Source organism: Mustela nivalis (genome assembly GCF_964662115.1).
Source record: "Mustela nivalis genome assembly, chromosome: 3".
Classification (NCBI taxonomy): Eukaryota; Metazoa; Chordata; class Mammalia; order Carnivora; family Mustelidae; genus Mustela; species Mustela nivalis.
Genome location: NC_139022.1, coordinates 41,768,373 through 41,792,474, shown reverse-complemented (window position 1 = coordinate 41,792,474; position 24,102 = coordinate 41,768,373). Strand labels below are relative to the sequence as shown.

At 40.7% G+C, this 24,102-nt stretch overlaps 1 protein-coding gene across 1 annotated transcript; it reads right to left on the bottom strand.

Annotated features, from left to right (window-relative positions):
- Positions 1 to 1,964: 1,964 nt before the first annotated feature.
- LOC309860994 (uncharacterized protein) lies at positions 1,965 to 16,907 on the bottom strand. The gene is made up of 8 exons (XM_082723390.1): positions 16,864 to 16,907; positions 15,669 to 15,741; positions 15,179 to 15,301; positions 10,085 to 10,234; positions 8,688 to 8,837; positions 7,291 to 7,440; positions 5,033 to 6,051; positions 1,965 to 3,892 (listed from the first exon to the last, which is right to left on the bottom strand). Exons 3-7 carry the CDS (start codon positions 15,252 to 15,254, stop codon positions 5,423 to 5,425), a joined length of 1,155 nt encoding a protein of 384 aa, XP_082579516.1. The 5' UTR covers positions 15,255 to 15,301; positions 15,669 to 15,741; positions 16,864 to 16,907; the 3' UTR covers positions 1,965 to 3,892; positions 5,033 to 5,422.
- Positions 16,908 to 24,102: the final 7,195 nt, after the last annotated feature.

Below are 24,102 nucleotides of genomic sequence, written 5' to 3'. Positions count from 1 at the left end.
AAGATTTTATTTGAGAGAAAGCAAGCATAAGCAGGGGGAGGGGGAGGGCAAAGTGAGAAGCAGGTTCCCTGCTGAGCAGGGGGCAGGATGTGGGGCTGGATCTGAACGTTGGCATCATGACTTGAGATGAAGGCAGGCACTTAACCAAATGAGACACCCATGTGCCCCAAGGAAAAGCTCTTTTTATAAAACAGTATTGGAAAAAATGGACATCAGGGACCATAAATTATCCATCTAAACCTCATACGTTGTATAAGAATGAACTCAACTAGATCATAAATATACATGAAAAATGGAAAGGCCTAAAAATTTTGCAAGAAACACAGAAAATCTTTGGGACTTAGATTTAGAGAACAAGTTTTCAGACATGACACCAAAAGTGTTATCCATAATAAAAAATAGTTGATATATTTGGCTTCCTAAAAATTGGAATTTTTGCTAGGCCTAAGACCCTGTTAAGAGGACAAAAAGACAAGCCACCAGAAGAGAGAGATTTGCAAACCACATAACCCACATACAAATCATTCTCCAAATAATAAAGCAACCTAATTTAAAAAGAAGTAAAAGACCTACACACACAGTTCAAAAAAGGGAATTTGCAAATGTCAATTACATGAACAGAGATAGTCAACATCCTTAGTCACAAGAAAACATGAATTCAAACCACAAATAACTACTGCATATCTCTTAAAATGGCTTAAAAATACTTATATCTATACTTATAATTATATTAATATATTATACTAATACTTGTAATGTATAACACATTATACTAATATTTATACTGTAACACCTTTAGGCATTACACTAGGAGGAAGCAACCTGATACCCACATAAAAACCTTTGCACGAATGTCACAGCAGCTTTTTAGTCATGAATGGCCAAGGACTTTAGAACATGGGATGTGTCGCAATGCTCTACAGAGTTAAATGGAATACTCCTCAGCAATAAAGTAATGAAGTATAGTGTATTCAAACAATTTGGCTGGATCTTAAGAAAATTATGCTTAGTGGAAAATGCCAGTCTCAGAAGTTGACATATAGTATGATTACATTTCCATAAAATCTGTGAAATGAAAACACTACAGAGATGGAGAACAGAAGTGGCGGTCAGGAGTTGGGGCAAGGGACAATTGGGAGGTGGGGGGATGGTGTCCATAAAGACCAGCCTCAGAGAAGTGCTTTGGGATGACAGAACGTTTCTGTATTGTCACTGCAGTGATATGTATATTATAATTCTATACAGGGCATAAGATGGCATGGAATTATAAAAAGACAAAATATAAGCACACACAAAAACAGTAACATCTGAGTAAGGTCTGCAATGTGCTTAGTTGTTTTGTTCCAGTCAATTTCCTTTGTTTGGTAATGAACTATAACTATGCTGAAGAAAAGGGGGTGATGGGTATACATGGGACTTCTCTGATGAGTTTTATCATAATTAACTTTTTTTAAAAGCTCAGCATATCTCAAACAATATTTTTAAAAAATCCTACCCAGACACATCTTACTCAAACTACTGATAATCAAAGGTAAAGCAAATACCAAAAATGAATGAATCTTTTGAGTAGCTAAGCAATGTGTTTTCACTTGCATCTCATTATCCTCCCCACTAGTATTACTTTAGTATTATGAAATCCATTTTTAAGACAGAACATTGACTAAGAAAGTCTGTGAATTTGCTAAGTGGCAGTAAGAGATAAAATCCAGTTTGACTGTTTTGAAGTCTGATCTTTTGCTTATACATCCAAACATTTTTCCTGCACCTTCCTAATTAATCAAGGATATAGTATACCTACTGAGTTTAAGTATATCCCTTACTGTTTCAGTATAAAGTCAGAGAAATATATTATTTCCTTCTAGGCCATACTGTTTCAATAAATAAAATGGAAGAAATGATCATATTGAAGCTAATTTGCATCCAAATTAAGGGACATTTGGTTTCAAACAGTAAATGACTCAGGCTAATGCAAACAAAACAAGAATTTATTGAAGGGTTGGTGGAGATGCTTAGCATATTAAAGTCCTAACGGAAATGGCCAGGTCAGCCGAAAAAGAAGAACTGAAGGAGTGCAGTGCAGGCTCACAGACTTTAATTTGGGTTGCGGACAAAAGATCACTCACCAGGAAACTGCCCAGTATCTAGTTCTTGTTTCAATTGTCTAAGCTATCAGTACAGACTGTTCCAACACAGGTTCTACACCTAGGTAAACTATGTAAGCCAAGTGTTGAAGTAAGGACTTCACTTGGCTAGTCTGACTTGCTTGCCCATATATTTGGCCAGAAAGTGAAGACACTATCACAGGAAGAAGATTAAAGAACTAGGCAGATGAAAGCAAAAACAATTATAATCCTTCTCTTGGCTTCAATGGCACACAGGTGCACATAAACTTCTTATATGTCCATATCCATGGGGACAGCCTCACTATATCTGAGATATATATAGAGAGAAAAGGAAATACGTGTATAGGCCTAGGTATATACAGGTTTGTATATATATACATATATAAACTGTTATACAAACCTGTGTAAATATGTATGTCCCAAACGCCATATAGCAGTCATGAACTTCTGAAACATGCACTTCTGAAAGTGCAAAGCTAAAAGTTACAAATGATCCCATTTCAAAGTTGAACTATTTTAATTTTCCTTATATTATTTGAGAACTATAAAGAACACTTGAAAATTTCCCTGTTTCTGACCTTCTGATTGATTATGGAAGAGTGACAAAAGAAAAATTAAAAATTTATCTTTGAAAATGCACAATTGAAGTGTAAGTGACTTGCAAATAATTGAACACGTAAATTATATTTTTCAAAACTTGGTGTCTTTTATGCTTCTAAAATTAAGTTTAAGGCTGCATTATGACTTCTGTGACACCCTTGTGTAGACATATTTGATCATCCATGATGATTTATTACATGTTCCATCCTCTCTCCTGTGACTGTATAAGAAGTATTTGCACACCTATGTGTGCACAAGCTCAGAGAAGCCAAGTGGGGGGTTTTCTTTGCTTTTGTTTCATTTGTGAAATAGCTTTTTCTCTCTCAATAATAAGAATGTCTATCTGTCAGCCAGATAACTGTGCAAGTGAGTATATTAGAAAAAGATAAGGAGAAAGGTGTATGTTCATATAAAGAAAAGGATATAGAAAAATAAGTATAAGTTAACAGAGACTACAGTGGAGCAAATGTTTGGGTGCAAGTGAAGGGGAGGAAGAATATGGATTACAATCTGGACCATTGATATTTGGAGTGTTCAGGCACATATTCATAGAGAGAAGACGTGGAGGAGTGAAGAGTAAGGGCGGGCCTGGAGAGTAAGACTACAAGCCAGGTCTTCAAACCTACAGTAAATCGAGGGACTTGAGAAGCAACAAGTAGAAGTCAAACGGAGGAAAGAGATCAGAAATATCCTTTTAGATCCTCTGTCAAGCTAACAGTCTTCTCCCTTGAGTTCTGCCAAGCTGTCATCAATCTTCTTATTCCACCAGCCAAAGCTCTAGGAAGGTGTCATGGCCTGATCACAGTACTAACATCTCTCTACCCAAACTGCCCTCTTCCCAACAAGGCAATCTTGCAGGGATTTTCAGTGGTGCCTGCCTCCTGGCAGGGTGGGGAGGGTCAGCAGGAGTTATTCCATGGGGCTCCTGAGTGCCCAGTAATTCCAGCATTCCTTGTACTTCTCACAGTCTAGGCGGATATTTTTTCTAGAGCTGGGCACCGCATTTTACCAGGTCAACTGGGAGCAGCTGCAGAGTATCAGGTATATCTATCTTGAGCCAGCCATCCCTAGATGCTAGGCAGGCTTAGGAGAACTTCTGTGCTCCCATCAGACTGCAGGGTGTGCTGGACACCATCATTTGAAATCTTTGGGCCAGTGGGTCTGTGTTGCTACAAGAACACCAAAACAGGAAAGGAGATCGTTTCAATGAGGAAGGCAGCTTTTCTTATTTTACTGATATACATTCATTCACTCTATGTGATTCAAAGAATTTAGGGCAATTCCCAGGTTCCATTATGACTCTTGGACCCTAGAAGAAGAGCCCTTCTTTTTAAGATATACTCTCATTCATTGTGGTACACAGCTGGTTTTGCTAGTCTTTGCAGTCTCATCTATGTTTAACCCTCCTACTCATCCCTTAGAACAAGCACTTGATGCTATAACAAAAATAAATAATAACGTGCAGGAATCATGAACTTTCATAAAAGAACATGGGGATCCTCAAGAAAGCAACACATTCAAAGTTGCCTGAAACTGGGGCGCCTGGGTGACTCAGTTGGTTAAGCAACCAACTCTTGATTTCAGCTCAGGTCATTATCTCAGGGTCATGAGATTGAGCCCTGAGCCAGGCTCTGCACTGGGTGGGGAGCCTGTTGAAGAATTTTCTCTCCCTCTACTCTTTTCACCTATTTTCTCTTGCTCTTAAAAAAAAAAAAAAGTTGCCAGAAATGGTCCATGACAAAAGGGTAACCTCTATCCCTATTTCTTTCCAGTTGCTTCTGACACTTTAAAGGAAGCAGCCAGAGTTACTGGCTCCTAGTACATATCAAGGGGGGAAGAAAAGGAATCCTCTGATTATAACTCTTCAGCATGTCTTCTAGGTATGAAACTTAGAACATGACATCTGAGATCTCACTCTCACCCAGGAAAAGAGCAGGACTACATCTAGCCTGCATACCAACCCTTCCTCCAACAGACAAAGTTTGTCTCTGCTTTGCCCTGCACCCCTTGGAAATGGAGGCAGGCCAAGGGATGTGACTCCCATGTCATTTGGTTAATCTAAGAATGGTGGGCCCAGGCTTCTCAGCCCTGCTTAACTGCTAGTCAGGTCTTTACTCCTGTCTCCTCAAAGGGCATAGAAAGGAAGCAATCTCCTTAATCTGTCATCAAGCAAGCATTCTACTTCCAAGTATGTATTCCTCTGAAGGAAATTATTCAACACAGTTATCCTGGAACCTTGGGAGGCATCCCCAGCAGAAACCTGAGTCTCAAGAACACTTGAGACGTTTTCTTACTCCTAGGGCCCTCACCTCTTCTACAATCCGGCCCCCAGCAGTTTTCCCTTCAGTCAGTCTCCTTTTTTCAGGTAGAGATGATATGTGAGTGGTCATTGCTCTTTAGTTTGTATGAGACCATCTTGCAGTTCTGCATGGTGTGAACTGCCTTCTTCTCCCTCCTTCTTGGGAGAGCAGTGGAGATAGTTGAAAGGGGTTGTCTGCTCCTGGTGGTGGTGGGCTGGCAGTGGTGGTGGTGGTGGTGGATGTGCATAAACAAAAATGGGTCCTAGGGCTTCTTAGAGAAGATGAAGCCCGTCTCAGTAGAGTCTGGCCTACTCTACTGCTTCTCCCGGAGGGACTAGAAAGAGTTCTGTTTATTTGTATGAAGACAACTTCAGGCCAAAATTTTTCGCTTTCTGGCATCTATATGCCAGTATTCTCAGTATTCTCTGTCTGCCTACTCTTTTCCTTCTCTACCCTTTTCTTTCTCTCCAGCAAAGTCAAGGTCAGATGGAAAGTATGGCAGCTGAAGCCCTCATGGACTCCATGCTTCACGTGTTCCTGGAGGACCTCCAAGCTAGGAAAGACCCGGCAGCAGGCCATGCACCTGAAGCCACTATCCAGGGCCACGAGCCATTCAGGCGTCTTGGCCCTGGGATATTCCTCGGCAGCTGGAGGCACTGGTGGACTGTCAGCCTCTTTCCCTTTCTCCTGCTCTTCTATTGTCTGACTGGATGCACTGCAAGTTGGTGGCTCCTTAGTGCAAGAGGGGGTGACTGCTCCCTGGAGATCAGAAAAGGTCTTTTTTTCTTTTTTTGTTTTTTTGGTAGGAGGCTCCAGGCTTTCTTGCTCATCATCGAGGACAGCCACACCCCTTTTTGTTCTTACATTCATATAGTAGACATTCATGAATGTTTCCTCTTCTGTGTTTGCAGAGGACACAGAAGGCTTAGGATCATTAGCCAGCTGCAAAGTAAAGGAGCTATATAGAAAGTGTGAGAAAGTCTCACATTTCTTGGAACAAGAAACAAGCTGGTCTGTTTGAGGAGCTCCTAGGAAAGAAAATTTCAAGTGTAAGACAAATAGAATAGGTCCGCGGTATCCGGAGGAGGCGAGATGCCCATGAGACTATTCCTATGCAGACATGTGGAGCCTAAGTATATACACATGTGATATTTCAGAATTCTCTTAATGTTTTGCTTTGAGGTGTGTACATGGTCTAGCTATGTGGAAATGAGGGTGTGGTGTGTCTTGTGGAGTTGCAAGTGTGTTTTGGGACACAGTTGGTGAGTGGTGGATTTTTTTCTTTTTCTTTTTTTTTTTCTTCAGTGTTTTGTTTATTTGAGAGAGACAGGAGGGGTGGAGGGAGAGGGACAAGCAGACTCTCTGCTGAACATGGAGCCTGACGCGGGGCTTGATCACATGATGCCGAGATCATGACCTGAGCCAAAACCAAGCGTTGGCTGCCCAAATGACTGAGCCACCCAGGAGACCCTGATGAGTGTTTCTGATGATGGTGCAAGGTGATGGCGGATGAGTGTGTGCATGCGTATTCCACAGTGTGGCAGAGCATATGTACAAGTGCAGGACTGGTGCCGTTTCTTGTCATGAGACAACAGGACTTAGAGTGTTACCAGAAGTGACCTGGGCTCCCCGAACATGCAGCTCTGTAAAGTGCCAATGTCTTTGTGCATGAAGTGGCACATGGATGAGTAAGGCTCTATATGAAGGTGCACCCCTCTCAGGGTGTACCGATTTTCCACAATTTGGCTTAGTGTGAGGTAGTTAAACCAGGTGATTGGTGTGAGGGGATGTAAATTCCGTATGGCATTAGTGTGTAAATGGGTGAGTCTGATTGTGTGAAGGAGTGAGGGTATGAGGGCATAGCTGCACCCTCACATACAAGAGAATGGGAAGATTGATGAAGAATGAAGGCATGTCTAAAAGCAAAGGGAAGGAGAAATGGGACCATAACTGGTAGGAAGGCAGACAGATGCAGGAGTGTGTGTGAGGAGTCTATGCTCACCTGAGGGGGAAGACTATGATGAAAGGCCCACACCAGCACAGTGCTCTTCCCGGCCCCCAGCTGTCCCAGCACTCTCACGAGTAACTGGGTCCTAACCCTGGAGGCACATTCCCATTTGTCCCTCTGCAGAGCCTTCAGTCTTAGTGCCTCTGCCCTGAAGCCCTCTTCAGATTTTTAAGTGGAGACTTAAATAAGAGGGCTTGGGCTGAGCAGCTCAGTTGTACCTCCCATCCATGCTCAGACCCCACCTGTGTATTTCCCTTACCATCCTCATTAGCCCTAATCATTTGAGATAAGGAGGAGAAACAGGTGTAGTAGGATGAGGCAGAGGATTCTTGTTCTGCAGCCTCACCACCAGGAGGGACCACGGCAGAGGACTTAGGATGGGCTGCATCCTCCTGGGTGGTCTTGAATTCTGGTGAATGGAATAAAAATAAAACAATATATTGAGATGCGGCATCTTATGGAGTCTGTATCCTTTCAGAAGAGCCACGCTGAGTAAACACTCTAAGTTAGACAACATTACCACACGTGACATTTGCTCTCACAGAGCAAGTGTCTGAGTGCTATGCTTTGAGGTGTGTACATGGTCTAGCTATGTGGGAATGAGGGTGTGGTGTGTCTTGTGGAGTTGCATGTGTGTTTTGGGACACAGTTGGTGAGTGGTGGATTTTTTTATTTTTCTTTTTTTTTTCTTCAGTGTTTTGTTTATTTGAGAGAGACAGGAGGGGTGGAGGGAGAGGGACAAGCAGACTCTCTGCTGAACATGGAGCCTGACGCGGGGCTTGATCACATGATGCCGAGATCATGACCTGAGCCAAAACCAAGCGTTGGCTGCCCAAATGACTGAGCCACCCAGGAGACCCTGATGAGTGTTTCTGATGATGGTGCAAGGTGATGGCGGATGAGTGTGTGCATGCGTATTCCACAGTGTGGCAGAGCATATGTACAAGTGCAGGACTGGTGCCGTTTCTTGTCATGAGACAACAGGACTTAGAGTGTTACCAGAAGTGACCTGGGCTCCCCGAACATGCAGCTCTGTAAAGTGCCAATGTCTTTGTGCATGAAGTGGCACATGGATGAGTAAGGCTCTATATGAAGGTGCACCCCTCTCAGGGTGTACCGATTTTCCACAATTTGGCTTAGTGTGAGGTAGTTAAACCAGGTGATTGGTGTGAGGGGATGTAAATTCCGTATGGCATTAGTGTGTAAATAGGTGAGTCTGATTGTGTGAAGGAGTGAGGGTATGAGGGCATAGCTGCACCCTCACATACAAGAGAATGGGAAGATTGATGAAGAATGAAGGCATGTCTAAAAGCAAAGGGAAGGAGAAATGGGACCATAACTGGTAGGAAGGCAGACAGATGCAGGAGCGTGTGTGAGGAGTCTATGCTCACCTGAGGGGGAAGACTATGATGAAAGGCCCACACCAGCACAGTGCTCTTCCCGGCCCCCAGCTGTCCCAGCACTCTCACGAGTAACTGGGTCCTAACCCTGGAGGCACATTCCCATTTGTCCCTCTGCAGAGCCTTCAGTCTTAGTGCCTCTGCCCTGAAGCCCTCTTCAGATTTTTAAGTGGAGACTTAAATAAGAGGGCTTGGGCTGAGCAGCTCAGTTGTACCTCCCATCCATGCTCAGACCCCACCTGTGTATTTCCCTTACCATCTTCATTAGCCCTAATCATTTGAGATAAGGAGGAGAAACAGGTGTAGTAGGATGAGGCAGAGGATTCTTGTTCTGCAGCCTCACCACCAGGAGGGACCACGGCAGAGGACTTAGGATGGGCTGCATCCTCCTGGGTGGTCTTGAATTCTGGTGAATGGAATAAAAATAAAACAATATATTGAGATGCGGCATCTTATGGAGTCTGTATCCTCTCAGAAGAGCCACACTGAGTAAACACTCTAAGTTAGACAACATTACCACACGTGACATTTGCTCTCACAGAGCAAGTGTCTGAGTGCTATGCTTTGAGGTGTGTACATGGTCTAGCTATGTGGGAATGAGGGTGTGGTGTGTCTTGTGGAGTTGCATGTGTGTTTTGGGACACAGTTGGTGAGTGGTGGTTTTTTTTCTTTTTCTTTTTTTTTTCTTCAGTGTTTTGTTTATTTGAGAGAGACAGGAGGGGTGGAGGGAGAGGGACAAGCAGACTCTCTGCTGAACATGGAGCCTGACGTGGGGCTTGATCACATGATGCCGAGATCATGACCTGAGCCAAAACCAAGCGTTGGCTGCCCAAATGACTGAGCCACCCAGGAGACCCTGATGAGTGTTTCTGATGATGGTGCAAGGTGATGGCGGATGAGTGTGTGCATGCGTATTCCACAGTGTGGCAGAGCATATGTACAGGTGCAGGACTGGTGCCGTTTCTTGTCATGAGACAACAGGACTTAGAGTGTTACCAGAAGTGACCTGGGCTCCCCGAACATGCAGCTCTGTAAAGTGCCAATGTCTTCGTGCATGAAGTGGCACATGGATGAGTAAGGCTCTATATGAAGGTGCACCCCTCTCAGGGTGTACCGATTTTCCACAATTTGGCTTAGTGTGAGGTAGTTAAACCAGGTGATTGGTGTGAGGGGATGTAAATTCCGTATGGCATTAGTGTGTAAATGGGTGAGTCTGATTGTGTGAAGGAGTGAGGGTATGAGGGCATAGCTGCACCCTCACATACAAGAGAATGGGAAGATTGATGAAGAATGAAGGCATGTCTAAAAGCAAAGGGAAGGAGAAATGGGACCATAACTGGTAGGAAGGCAGACAGATGCAGGAGTGTGTGTGAGGAGTCTATGCTCACCTGAGAGGGAAGACTATGATGAAAGGCCCACACCAGCACAGTGCTCTTCCCGGCCCCCAGCTGTCCCAGCACTCTCACGAGTAACTGGGTCCTAACCCTGGAGGCACATTCCCATTTGTCCCTCTGCAGAGCCTTCAGTCTTAGTGCCTCTGCCCTGAAGCCCTCTTCAGATTTTTAAGTGGAGACTTAAATAAGAGGGCTTGGGCTGAGCAGCTCAGTTGTACCTCCCATCCATGCTCAGACCCCACCTGTGTATTTCCCTTACCATCCTCATTAGCCCTAATCATTTGAGATAAGGAGGTGAAACAGGTGTAGTAGGATGAGGCAGAGGATTCTTGTTCTGCAGCCTCACCACCAGGAGGGACCACGGCAGAGGACTTAGGATGGGCTGCATCCTCCTGGGTGGTCTTGAATTCTGGTGAATGGAATAAAAATAAAACAATATATTGAGATGCGGCATCTTATGGAGTCTGTATCCTTTCAGAAGTGCCACACTGAGTAAACACTCTAAGTTAGACAACATTACCACACATGACATTTGCTCTCACAGAAATTAAGTGATTTTCTCAGTAGAAAACTCTAATATTAAGGTGAGTTTACCTCTTAAAACTTCACTTACTCCAAAAGAGAAGTAAATAACAATGATCAAAATTATGTTTATCGTGGATACCCATAATACTGAGTACCTTGCATGTAGGATTTCTGGAAATGTGTAAAGAGCACTGAAGATGTAGAAAGAACCATGTCTCTGAAACAGTATGGAGTCACTAACATTGGGTATTTTCAGCTTGATTTTCCCTATGAGAAACTGTGTAATTAGGGAGGATGGGGTACAAGTTTTATGAAGAATTCTGCAAGTGTATCTATCTACTTCTATGTTGGTGTCTATCTATACACACATATATATGTAGAGAGAGGATAGATAGATATGATATTATAGATATAGACAAAATAAATTTTCAGGTCTTCCTGGGAATCCTGGTGCTGGAGATGTTCAAATTAAGACTTCACTAACTTTCCCAAAACTCCTCTTCCAGAATTGTATTTCTACATTTCTCTTAGATTTTTAATCTTCCTATTCAGATCCTTTAAGAGCATCTTCCAAAGAAGACCGGGATCCTGACATGGTACATCTCTGCCTATTATTTAAGAACAGAGACCTTGGGCAGTCCTTGAGCAAAGGGGCCATTTATGGCCATAGCTGAGCACGGGCACTTAATTCTAATTTTGAGTTAACATGCTGCCTTACCTCCCTGCCTGATTCCCCCTCAGCCCTACTTCTCCCCCACCACAAACCACGGTGAAAAAGCTTGTCTGCAGACACACAAGAGTATTGTGAGATTGCATCTGCTGCCATCTGGCCATGGCCTTGGGCCAACCCAGAGGGTCCAGATAAAATATTTTCAGATGTGTTTAAAACTTCTGAGAAAGAGAAGGGAGAGCAGATAGGTGACTCTTTCTTAATTTTTTTTTTTTTTTGCTTTCACTAAACATTCAAGAAATAGCATGTATGATATACCACATGGCACTTGTCCCCATGAAAATTATAGTCCAGCTTCTGTTTGAAGTTCTAAAATCTAGGTATCTAAAAACATTTTCTGGAATGAAATGTCTGGTTACCTCTGAAAGCCTTATGTTGTTTTTTGCCATGGATCAGAGGCTCAAATTCTTGCCTAGTACATGGTAATAAGATGCCTGCCCTCTGACTATTCTATTTACCACAAGAATAAATTCGGAGCATGTCAGTAAAGGTCTTTGGTCTGCCAGCTGTGGTTTATGATATGAAAGTCCTGTTGCTTCCTGGGAGGGTTCGAATTTACAGGAAGGAACTGACAGACTTCCACTACTGCTCCTTGGCCTCCTCTTTCAGGTACCTGGATCGGACCTTACCTGAGGGCTCTGCTGCACAGCTCTGCGGGACCAGGAGACTCTAGTAGGTTCCCAAGGCTGACTCTAGGCCACATCTCCCCACATTGGGCACAGCTCCCCTCCTAGGAGGTACTGACTGCCAAATGGCTCAGCTGTCACTTGGCCCAGTTGGTGGTGTCACCCTCCTCACATTCCCACACACTGTTCTGATTAATTTTTGCATCTACACTCACCGTACACATAAGCCTACCTCTAAACCTTACCAATGAACAGCGAAATTCTAGGCTGTTGGTTATTTCCCTGGTAAAATATGTGTATTTCTAGGATCATCTCGAACTCTGCCATGAATTCAAACATATCACAAAAATCACCGGTTAGTTTTTCTTCCTCCTAATCTACATTTCTAAACTCAATGTTCAGGAAATAGGTCCATTTTTGTTCCTTAGAAATTAACTCAAACATATTACATCTTCTCCTTGGTTTAAAAACTTCAGGGAAGCTTATAACTCAATTTTTACTTCACAAAATGCAACTACTTTTTCTCTTAGTTCACTGGAGTGTGTCTGATAGGTCATGTTGGTTTAGAAATGAGACAATTCAGTGGGGGTGGTGTATTTTCTAGGGACTTAGTATGTGTGCCATGTTTGTGAACACAGTCTGCTGTATGTGTCTGTCACGTTTCCTCAACAATTTTATGCAAAGACTGTAGAGGTGACATGGCCATTGCATGTGAAGGTAGCATGAGTGTCATGGGTGACACTGCAGCATCCTTCTAGAGACGTACAGCAGTATGTCTTCCCTTTATTAAAAGTGATCTGTGTGTCACATTATTTATAATTTCTATAACATTATTTTTCACTTCTAAAACTTTAGGTTTTTTAAATATTTTTTTCTTTGTAGTGTTTTATGACTTTACATCTTTATTAACTGTAAACATTCTTATTTACCATCCCTATAGCACTGTTCAATTAAATGATCTTCTTTGATGTTAAACCTTAATATTCACTATGTTTGCAGAACCTTTCTTAGATTGTGTGCTTTGTAGTTTTAGACTGAGTTCACGTTCAGGAAGTCATTAGCATAGGACCCTTTATGTGGATGACTATCAATTTGGAGCTTTTACGTACTCTGCAGTTTGATATTTCTAGAGTACTACAAGCTATGGTTTCATTTTACATTTATTCTTCCCTTTTAGGTTTAACTGACACTACACAAATTGTGAATACTGTGCCTATGAATTCCACTTCTTCCCTCAATAAGTGATATCTTCCCCACAATGTAGGCACACAGTTCCTCTCTACCCGCTAAAAGTGAAGTGCTTGTAATGAGTTCCTATTGATGGTACAGAAACAGGAGACTCATATTCCCAAATCAGGGCAGAGAATAAGATTATAACTGGGCCTCATGTGCACCTTTCTCCCTCTGGCTTTGGAGAGATGCTGAGCAGGATGTCTATAGGTCTATTCAGACCCCCTCTTCCCTCATCTGCCTAGACTTGAAATGCCCTTCCTTTCTTCTTAAGAGAATGAGGAGTAACAGGTGAAGTATTCTGATACAGGTGATTCACTTTTTGCCTCTTGGTCTGGAAGACTGTCTTCCAAAGATTGGCCAGGTTGGGGATAATGTGTGTGTAACTTGATGGTCCTAAAATACTGAATAAGTCATAAAAACTGCTGGTCCCAATCTGTTCCCCTCTTACACTCTTGTCCCTATTCTACTTTCTCCACTCTCTCCACACCCCATGAAAATACTTATTTTGCCCTAAATAGTTATCTTTAGTTTGGGCAAAGAATTGGCCTATTGCACTATCCTGTCTTTCTGTCTGGATGCTGCTACCATGATCCTGATAGTCATTCACTGTGGTTAGGATTTTCAGTACCATTTGCCTTCCTTCACATCTGTTACCCTTTTACCCTCTGCGTTCTGAACTCTGAGAGATTTATAACCTCAAATGAGACAAACAAGTTTTATTTTTGAAGAACATATTCCTCATTGTTATGTCAGTGTTTCTGTTGCCATGGTAACCAAGCTCACTGCTCACGAGTTAACTGTTTAATAATACCATCATTTCCTGTGGGTGTGTCTGATACGTGTACTGGGCACCTGTTGTATCATAATGGTGTGATGGATGTAAGGTGCTTTGTGTGTGAAAGTTCAAACAGGGCCAGGGCCTAATGTGTAACTGCATTGGTGTTTGTGATTCTGAATATGGGGTGAATTTTGTGTGACTGAGAATGGTATGCATGCTTTATGTGTTTTAGTTTTGCACATATCCACATGTGTAGATTCCACATCCTGAGACAACAGATTTGGGGGTGTATATGTTGTTGTAGGATTTAGATGTACCAGATAATTATTAGGAATACTGTCTTTGAGAGTAGAATTGGTGTATTTGTGTAATCTAAGGGAATAATGAAAGAACATTAGAGGACGTAAAAGTCAAAAGTTGTAAGAGAAAGAATATATGAGCTTTGAGACTGCGTAAAGATCTAAAGGAAATGGAGGTATAGAGAAGACTGTGTAAGAAAATATAAATGTATATGCATATATATAATATTAAATTTCACAGATTTAATGATGAAAGGAACTAGACACTAACTATACATTGTATGCATCTATGAAATTTAAAAACAGGGGTAACTTATCTAGAGATTCAGAAGTCAGAGAAATCATCACTGTTTTTATGGTAGGGACAACCACATGGCATAGAGAATTCAGAAGCATGTGGAAGATTACAAGGAATTGAATAATGAGGATGAGGAGTGCAGAGGGTTTGTAAAGGGATGAATGTCAGAACACAGGCTACCAAAGCACATGAAAGGGATGGGTCTCGGACCGGATGTCTCTTACTCCACTCTAAGTCCAACTCTTGAGAATCTGACCGCTTCTGTCCTTCTTAAAGCTGTTGGTACTTTCATGCCTTCCTGATAACATAAATGCTTTGGTGGTTCACACTGACATACCCTTCCATGTTTCTCTGCTAACATTCTCATACCCAGACCCTATCCCAGCATTTCTTCAAGAAAAAGCACTGCTCTCTGCTGACCTTTCTGGGATTATTCCAGTCCTAGTAAGGACTTTTCCCTGGCAACTGATGGTTTCTGTTGATCATGGAAGACCAGGCAGCCTTGTATCAGGCAGCCTTGTATCAAGTGATGGGCAGATCAACACCCACAATGCCTTGATTGCTCTGTTCACTTCTGATGGCCACACATCCACCCAGCCCAGCACCCAGGTCCCAGCAACAACAGGTTGACAGGCCAAGGTGACAGGCCAACCCCCTCTGCTCCCACTACCGCAGCACTCAACACGCCTCAAACCCTGATGGAGGGAGCGCCTCATGCCCACCCTGTCTGCGTCGGGGTGTGCTGTGCTTTATAGATGTCTTGTGTAGAAATTTGACATGGTTGGTGTTTTTACTGAAAGTCGAATAAAAGAAGGTAATTTGGCTGTGCAGTAAGTCACAATTTATTCAACACACTCTCCTTACCAGCACCAGTGAGCTTGTTTTCCAAAGAGTTGATGGAGAAATACTCTGAGGAAGAAGATGAAGCCTTCTTTGTCATCTGGACTGAATTTGAGGCCGCTGCCTTTTGTTGATTCTCCAGATCTTCTTGTAAATTCAATTACATAAAAATAAGAGATATGTGGTCCACATTAAGTGTTTGTGTGCTTATCCACCCATAAAGCAAACAAGAAGAGTCCACAACATGAGATGTTTAGTGAATACACATGGCCTCCATTTTCAGGGCCTGATATGGTTCATTTATTGTGTTTATATCAGGAGTAACTGGCTTTGTATAAGCCGTGCTCTTTGTAAATAGAACAGTAAGTGCAAGCTATCTCCTTTCTACCTGGACATACTACTAGATTGCATTTATTGACAACTCTTGTAGCAATTCTGACCACGTGGTTAAGTTTTCTGAACTGAACAATGAGTGGAATTGACATGTGCCACTTCCAGACAGAATCATAAACACCTCCTCTATGTCCCTCCACACGTTTCACTTTCCCAGCTAAGATGTGGATCACCCAGCATCTATTTGAAAGCTCCTGTTAATGAAAACAAAGTCTCCATCAGCCCAGGAGACTTGCCCTACTATACTCTGAATTGTTACATAAGCAAGAAATAGATTTATTTGTGCGTTCGCTTCAAAGACCAGATCTACTCTAGCTAATGAAGCGGGGATATGATGTGTTTTTGAGAGGCAAATAATTGGACCTGGTACAGAGTAAATGGACAATTATGTTTGATAATAATTACCTTTTCCTGGGGTATTAATGTTCTATACGTGTATCTATGTGAACACATGGTTGTGAGTGCATGTTTACTTTACACTCAGAAACAACTCTCAACATGCACGAACTTTACTGAAGGTGAATTGCAGACAACCTCACTTCCCAGAAACCCCAAACATTATTGGAAATACCAAGTTATCCACCTGGAGTAGGAGACACCACGTGGAACGTTGGGGTTAGCTCTGATCTGTCCCCCTCCCACCACTGAACAATGTTTCTGACTCACAGCAGTTACCTGTTTACTTTTAATCTCCATAGTAACCAGAACTCTTTCAGTTTTCCATTTCTTCAGAAAGAAACAAACTACTTCCTCAATTTAACTTATCATTAAACAGCGGTGTGCGTGTGCTCTGCCCGTTCCTTACAAGTCACATAGGAGCCCCACACTCACTTTCTCATCCTCTGAGACAAAACAATTTTCTTGCTTCTGAGTAAATAAATTCTCACCTTATACTCTCATCCCTGTACAACCAGTTTTAAGTGCTTTTTAAAAGTTATTCCTCACCTCCATGAGTCACATTTTCTTCTTCATTAACAGGAGAATGTACTACTAGAAAGCTTTTAATAACATCATATACTTAACCGATGCCCTTAGGCAGAAATAACATAAAGGAAAACAATTTTCAATAAAACTTGTACTAATCAACCACCATATGATGCAGTAGCCCAGGGAGACATGTATAGATAGCTGCAGAGACAAGGATTTGAACTTTCTCTACTCTCAGACCACCTGAGTCCTCAGAAAGACCAGCATAAACACATCCCTCCCTCTCTTCCCTCTTCCTCTCCCTTTCTGCAGCTACGAATCCTCTCTCCCTCTTTCTTTAGAGGAAATTCCTTCTTACCTTATTCTCAGGGAATATGCTTAACACATACCTCTTGACTTTTTGGCACTTGGGGGGGACGATGGGCTTTCCAGATGTTTCCTTTTTTGTTTCTTCTTCATGATTCACCTCTTCAGAGAGGGACTCCAGACAGTACCTTTCTCTCTGAAATTCTACTTTCAAAAACTCAACTGATGATAACAAAGAATCAAACCAGTATGATCAAGAACAACAAATCACTTGAGAAACTACTTTCTCACTAGACCACTGTCCTGACCAGCACTCAATATACCATCAAGGGCTATTATGATGTAAGTCAGCATCACTATTCTATGACCTAAAGATTACATCATTGCATCCCAGGGGCCCAGCTGGTACTCACAGGACTGAAGGACTGCCACAACCAACAGACTAGAGCAATTGTGTCATCCAGTGGAAACTATCCTCAACTTGAATTTGTATAACTTGCACTTGAGATCCAAACAAGAGAATAGATGACTTGGATTAAACAAAGAACATTCCTTTGTGTTTACAGTGACCACATTACTAAATCTCCCCACAGAGAAGATAAGGTGGTACCTGAGAGAACTAGGCTTAGAACCATGCCTGAATGATAGAAAACAGTTAGTTAGTGTTAGATGTTATTAGTAATACTATGTAACTTGTGTGAAACCGTTACAGCTGAAGTATATATTGTAGGCGTGAATTTGAGGACGTAATTCCATAGAACCCTAAAAATACACTGAATTTCCCCCACTACTGGGAATAGTCTCATATATTTTTACAATAAGCCACTCTTTTGCTACTCTTTTACTAATTATTTTCCCAGAGGTTTGGGGAAAGAGAAAGTCCCTGAATACATTCCCTGGCCCTCATAATGAGTCCTGTTCTTGTCAAGCCTGAAGGTGTCACTCTCCAGGCTTCTGTCCCAGGTCCCAGTCTGTGTCGTCTGGAAACAGCTGGGCTCTGTGCAGGGTCTGAACATGGTATAAATCTGGGTTCCATCCCACCTCCCATCCACCATTGCATACACCCCCTCCCTTAGGGACAATCTGCATTTACTGCCACCTTATCAGCTGTACTAGGACCAGGCCAAGATCTATAGTCTCCTTCAGTCTCCGTTGGCCTTAGTAGGAGCCGCCTCTATACATACCCCTCACTAACTAGGGACTCAGCCTTTTAGAGCTACTGAATGGCAGGCACAATCACCCAGAAACATTCAGCCTTGTTAGCTATCAGAAAAAAATGAAAATAAATATTAAATACTATTTTACATGGACACACCGGTAAAAATTAGGTCAAACTATACAAAGGATTATAAGGATACAGGTTAAGAAAAAAAAAAAAAAAAGAATCTTCATGATCTAAAATGTCTTATGCAGCCATGTGGAAGAATAGTTAGTCAACTATTACAAAATTAAATAAGCATCTAACCCATGACCTATAATCTCATTCCAAAAAGGGATTGTTACAGAGTTATACCTATACCATTATCTATACTAGCAAAGAGCTGTAATTTTAGTTTAGTTTAGTTTCTAACTCAAGAAGAATGGGCAAACATAGTATGGTAGGTACATATGACAGAATTCATTCCTAAAGAGAGAAGTCATGCCCCTTAAAACACATGTCCACAGAGCAGGGCATCAGGAAGGGATTGACAGACAGAGATAAAAAGAATATATAATCAATGAATAATCACAACTGCTTCCTTGACCAGGCTAGTGGCTAAGGAGAATTATGAACTTAATAGTCAATACTCTTAGGAAGGGGAAAAAAAAGAATAATTTCACCCACCAGTAAAATGGTTCAGATGATGTCCAGATCTAAGAGAAAGAATTGTCCTAAGGATCCTTTACTGTATCCATGTCCTATTTCTGCTATAGTAAAGTGGAACAAATTTAGTGGCTTCAAATACAAATTTATTCTTACAGTACTGGAGGTCAGAAGTCCCATCCGGATCTCAGAGCCTGAAATCAAGGTGTTAGGAAGATCGGTTCAGTCTAGAGACTCTAGAGGAGAATCGGTTCTCTTTTCCTTTCCAGGCTTTAGAGGCCACCTGCATTCCTTGGCTCTAGTTCCCTCCCCTCGTCTATAAAACACATCATTTCAACATCTGCTTCCATTGTATCTGCTTCCACTGCTTCTCTGGTGAATCACTCTCCTACATCCCTCTTCTAAGGATTCTTTCAATTATACCAGTGCCACACAGGTAATCCAGAAATAATCTGGGTCTTATCTTCAAAATCCTTAACTTGCTCCCTTCCTGAAGGCTCTTTTGACACTTAAAGTAACATATCCAAAGGCTCTAGGGACTGGGGAGTGGACATCTTCTTCCAGGGCCGAGGTGAGTGAATATTTCAGCTACCACAGCAAGACAAAGACAAAGGATGTCTGAGGAAATTCCCACCTATAGTAAAATATGATGAGGTAAGAATATAAATCCCAAATGAAACAAGAGTGATAGGCACAGAAAAAAGGCACAGTCACTGTATAAATACACTGAGTAAAACAAAAACAGGACAAAATAACGCAACCACCCCCAGTTTGAAATTGAACACAACCCAAGGAATAGAGAATAATTACATGAGAAGTCCTCATGCTACAGAATTTAAGCAACTAGATTCAACAAAACAAGAGCTCTGGGACAAGATGACAAGTCAATGCAAAGATATAAAAGTGGGGAATTTAAAGATGAGGGGAAAATAAAGATTCTAAACAAGGTCAAAACAGGGTAAGTAAACAATGAGAACCAGAAAGAAAGGTTTCAAAATGAAAAAAAAAAAAAAAACCAAAAAACAAAAAACACCTGGCATATTGATTTAACAGGAGTGTAAAGGGAAGAGAGAAATATATAATTATTTAGAAGACAATGAATTTTAAAAAAGGCCAGATGATGATACTTAACAATAAAGAGGTTAACAAATAAACCAGACAATTATCCAAGATATAATCCAGCAAAATATTCCCAGAGTACAGAAAGAACTGAAACCACAAATGAAAGGGTACACATTTTTATTTTCAGGAAAAAAAACGAGAGATGACAACTTAGAGAAATTCATAACCCCCCAATACACGCACGCGTGCATGCGCACATGCACACACACACACACACCGATAAATCTTAAAGGATATAACAGACAAAATTCTTCGGTATTCTAAGAGAAGAAGCAAGTCACTTGTAAGAGCTTAACATTAAGCTGTCTTCACCATTCCATAAAGCAAAATCTATTGCTTGAAAATAGTAGAGTAGATATTGAAAGAAAGAAGGTGTGAAACTGTGATATTATTTGTAGCCAAATTGTTGTCCAGTGCAAAAGCAACTGGCAGACATTGTCAAACGTGTGTCTTTTTTTTTTTTTTTTTTTTTTTTAGGGAATATGTGTGTTATCAGAGCCATTCCTGAAAAAGTCAACTCTGTGATAGAGCCATCTTAAAAATGCCGTGAAAAAAGGACAAATGTAATACTCCGTGCCAAAAGGCAGTTGAATTTCGACAGCATACAACTCAGGGTGGGGTAGGAGCGGAGCTGGAATTGATGGACACAGTTTTGTGATACACCTGCTTATGAAGAAAGTTTGGGTTTCAAGACCTTTAGTTACTGGTCTACACCTTCTGCCCCTGACTTTCAGCCATCCTTCTGGGTCTTACCATGTACTCCCGACACTGTCGAAATTCTGATGATACTTCTACATGACTATTTCTCATCTCTGTGCTTCTGTCCAAACACTTCTTCCCTTTTTGAAAATCCATACAACATCCGGAACATAACTTTTACTGTATTTAGTATAGTATATGGTCAACTGTTCAACTTTAAAGTTTCCCAGGTCAGGAATTTCAAAGTGTACATCTTCTGTACACTTAGTCTAACACAGTAATGAGTGCTCAGTATCCTCTTATGAATAAAAAAAAGCCACAAATAGATAATTATAAAATTTTAAGAGCAAGCAGAAATCCCAACACTGTATCATCTGTGAGTCTTAACTGAAAAGGCATTAAAAAAAATTCCTATGACAATGAAACCCAGCCAAACTGGAGATGGTGTTTTAAAAGTCCCTCAAATATTATGAATGTGAGTGGGGAAAGGCAGTGGATCCATTAAATCCAAAATACAAAAATAAAACAAGTACAGAGATTACGGTTATGAAGTAAATGCAGATTTTAAATATGTTTACAAAACAGAAATAGCTACAAAATCTAAGAGGAAAGAGGTGAGTACAGATGTGTTACTTTCATCTTTAATGGCAGGATTAAACTGATACTATCTAAGAATGAAACTTAAAATTATACCGATCTCAGTATATTTTAACTCCTTACCTTTAATTATAAAGAGTTTTTAAAGAATGAATAAATTTGTGTTTATGAAACACATTTAAAGTTCAGCGCTGCTAGCTTCATTCCCATTTCATTTTTTGGTAAGTTCAAGTATAGTTAAGTTAAATATTTTAAATAATTGTATTGTAATTCAATTTCTACAAAATAGCTTCTGCTCCTCTTTCCATCCATCCATTTACCTGCCCACTTGTACACAGACACAGATGAACATATTCAACTAGCTTGATATTCCACAGATGTTGAAAATGGTTATATTTTAGTAATATGGATTAATTTTTAAACTTACAATTTTCAAGAACTTTTGAATTCCCAGCTTAGTACGTAGTACTTATGCAAAAACACTTACTTCATCCTAAAAGTTAAAACAAAAAAATCATGTAAATCTGGGGAAAACAGTTTGCAAACTTTGGATAATTATGATTCCTTCCTCCTTTTGAAGTACTTTTGCTTAAGAATAAGTAATCACATCTTTCCAAGTTTCCAGGTTTTAAAGAAGTATAAAAGCCTTGATAAAGTTCTATGTGACTGCTCTCTTATAAATACAAGATGCAATTTATGTGATAATGGATTAGGTTGTACTTACGTGAAGTATCAACTAAAAGAAATCCGTGAAAGCACAGCAACACATTCAATAATGTTACTTACGTACTTAACCTGGTACAGGATCTAATGATCGTGAAATGCATATGAACCTAATTATGTAACTGATTGCCCCCTGAGGTACCCTGATCTGAAGACATTCTCACAGGTCAACACAGGTTATTTATTTATTTTTACCCAGACTCTCTAACATTGATAGTAATTCACAAATTCTTCTGAATGGACAGCTATAATTATACATAGAGTTGGGCGAGTCAATGATAAATTGCTTCCTACTGAATTTTTAATAGGAAAAAAATATCCTCCAGAAATAACATGTCCATCCAAATGTAAACCTTATAGAAGCTGGATCTATGATCAACCTTGTTAACTACTCTAACTCTAGTATCAGCAACAGTAGTAGACCTTTGAGATTTACAGAACAAAAATATACATAAATCCATAAATGAGTAAAGATGAATTCAGATAACCAGAAGTGTGATGAGCTTTTCTCTGACTTTAATTAACACAGCATGTGAAGAAACTATGTTTCCAGGCACGGCTGGGTAGCTCAGGCGTTAAGCTTCTGCCTTCTGCTCCAGTCGTGATCCCAGGGTCCTGGAACTGAGCCCCGCATCAGGCTCCCTGCTCAGCAAGAAGCCTGCATCTTCCTCTTCCACTCCCCCCTGCATGTGTTCATTGTGTCTCTGTCAAATAAGTAAATAAAATCTTTTGAAATAAAGAGAAACGTTTCTCATAATCAAACATATCTATTCTGACAAAGAATAGTTTAACTTTAAAACTCATTTATGTGCATAATTTCTTCTCAGAAAAGAAAGGATCTTAGTTATAATTTATCGACAGGAAAGGTTAAGAAAGCCTCTGACAGTTAAGCAATCTGGTCATGTGACTATTGAGTGTGCAAAGTCTTTCTGCTAAATTAACATGAAATTAAATTGGTTTCTTCTTGAACCAGGAGAAGCTGTGGTATGTTTTGAATGCTGCTCTAAATACAGTGTAAGCTTACTAGAGCCACTACTTAGCAGGTTAGTGCATGAGTGGAAATTTTGACTTAAGGAACCGGCTATGGGATTTTTTAACAATGCTTATCTTATTTTTTTTTTTATTTTTAAGATTTTATTTATTTATTTGACAGATAACACAAGTAGGCAGAGAGACAGGAGGAAGCAGGTTCCCTGCCAAGCAGAGAGCCCAATGTGGGGCTCCATTCCAGGACACCGAAATTATGACCCGGGCTGAAGGCAGAGGCTTTAACCCACTGAGCCACCCAGGCGCCGCAACAATGCTTATCTTTTTAACTCCCCCAAAGCAGATTTTATAGGTCAAAAATATAGAGTGGAATGGCACTTTCCTGATGCCAGCTGTCAAGGGGAAATTTAAATAATGTCACACCCTCCTGTTAACAAATCTCCCTACTGCTGCAAAGCTATCCCAGGAGAAGTACAGGGAAAATACAAGGAAAAAAGAAAGCAAAAAAAAAAAAAAAAAAAAAAAAAGGAAAAGGGACAAGTGAGGTTAATTTCTGTAATGGTCTTTCCTAAAATTTCCAGATTTATGACTGTGAGGCAGGGCCGTTTAAGAGCACAGGCTTGAGGTTGAGCTCATAGTGTGAATCCCAAATCTGTCACTTAGTACTTGTTGGAGGTTGAGTAAGCGAGTTGTACCTTCAGTGCCCTGATTTCTTCCTCTTAATATGGTGGCCATCTTATGGAGTTGAAGATTAAGTAATAAAAATCTTAATACACTTCCTGGATGATTGTTAACACTCGATAAATACGCATCAATAGCTAACTGTATGCTGAGTGTTTTTGTACAAGATGGGTATAAAAAATTGCAAATCTAAGTCAAAATGTCAAGATTTAGCACTGAGAGTTGGGCCAGTGCAAACTGAAGACATTTGAAATAGCTAACTTACTTGCAGCACTTACTCTGTGTAAATATTTTCACATCCTACTTAATTTTAATGATGCTAGTCATATAAGTCAATTTTCCTTCTCTCTTCTCCTTTATAAGTCCAAAAGGGCAATTCTCACTTGCCTTTGATAATCTGATGAAAGCGCTGCTTTCGTAAATAAAATTCTCCTGAAAACTGGCATTGGGCTGCTTTGATGAATATGTTTCCACTTTCATTTAAATGCACTTTAAAATGGGTGCTCTGACTGATTAGATGCAAAAGTTACATGTTTTCTGGCAATGGCTGTCTTTCACTACCTGTGGTGATAAAACCATTTCTTCCTATGGTGATAAAAGGATACTTAACATTTCATTTGTCAAATTACCTGTAGTTAAGTTTCTTTATGGGAGTTTGCATAAAAGGAAAAAGTAACGTTCTACAAGTTTTTAATAAACGAACCCAATC

What these genes read in the sequence shown, in the direction of transcription:
- LOC309860994 (XM_082723390.1), bottom strand. Translation starts at nt 15,254, where the DNA reads ATGACAAAGAAGGCTTCATCTTCTTCCTCAGAGTATTTCTCCATCAAC. An exon ending in GATTAGGGCTAATGAGGATG is followed by an intron (nt 8,838 to 10,084) that starts GTAAGGGAAATA and finishes TCCATTCACCAG; the next exon opens with AATTCAAGACCACCCAGGAG. An exon ending in GATTAGGGCTAATGAAGATG is followed by an intron (nt 7,441 to 8,687) that starts GTAAGGGAAATA and finishes TCCATTCACCAG; the next exon opens with AATTCAAGACCACCCAGGAG.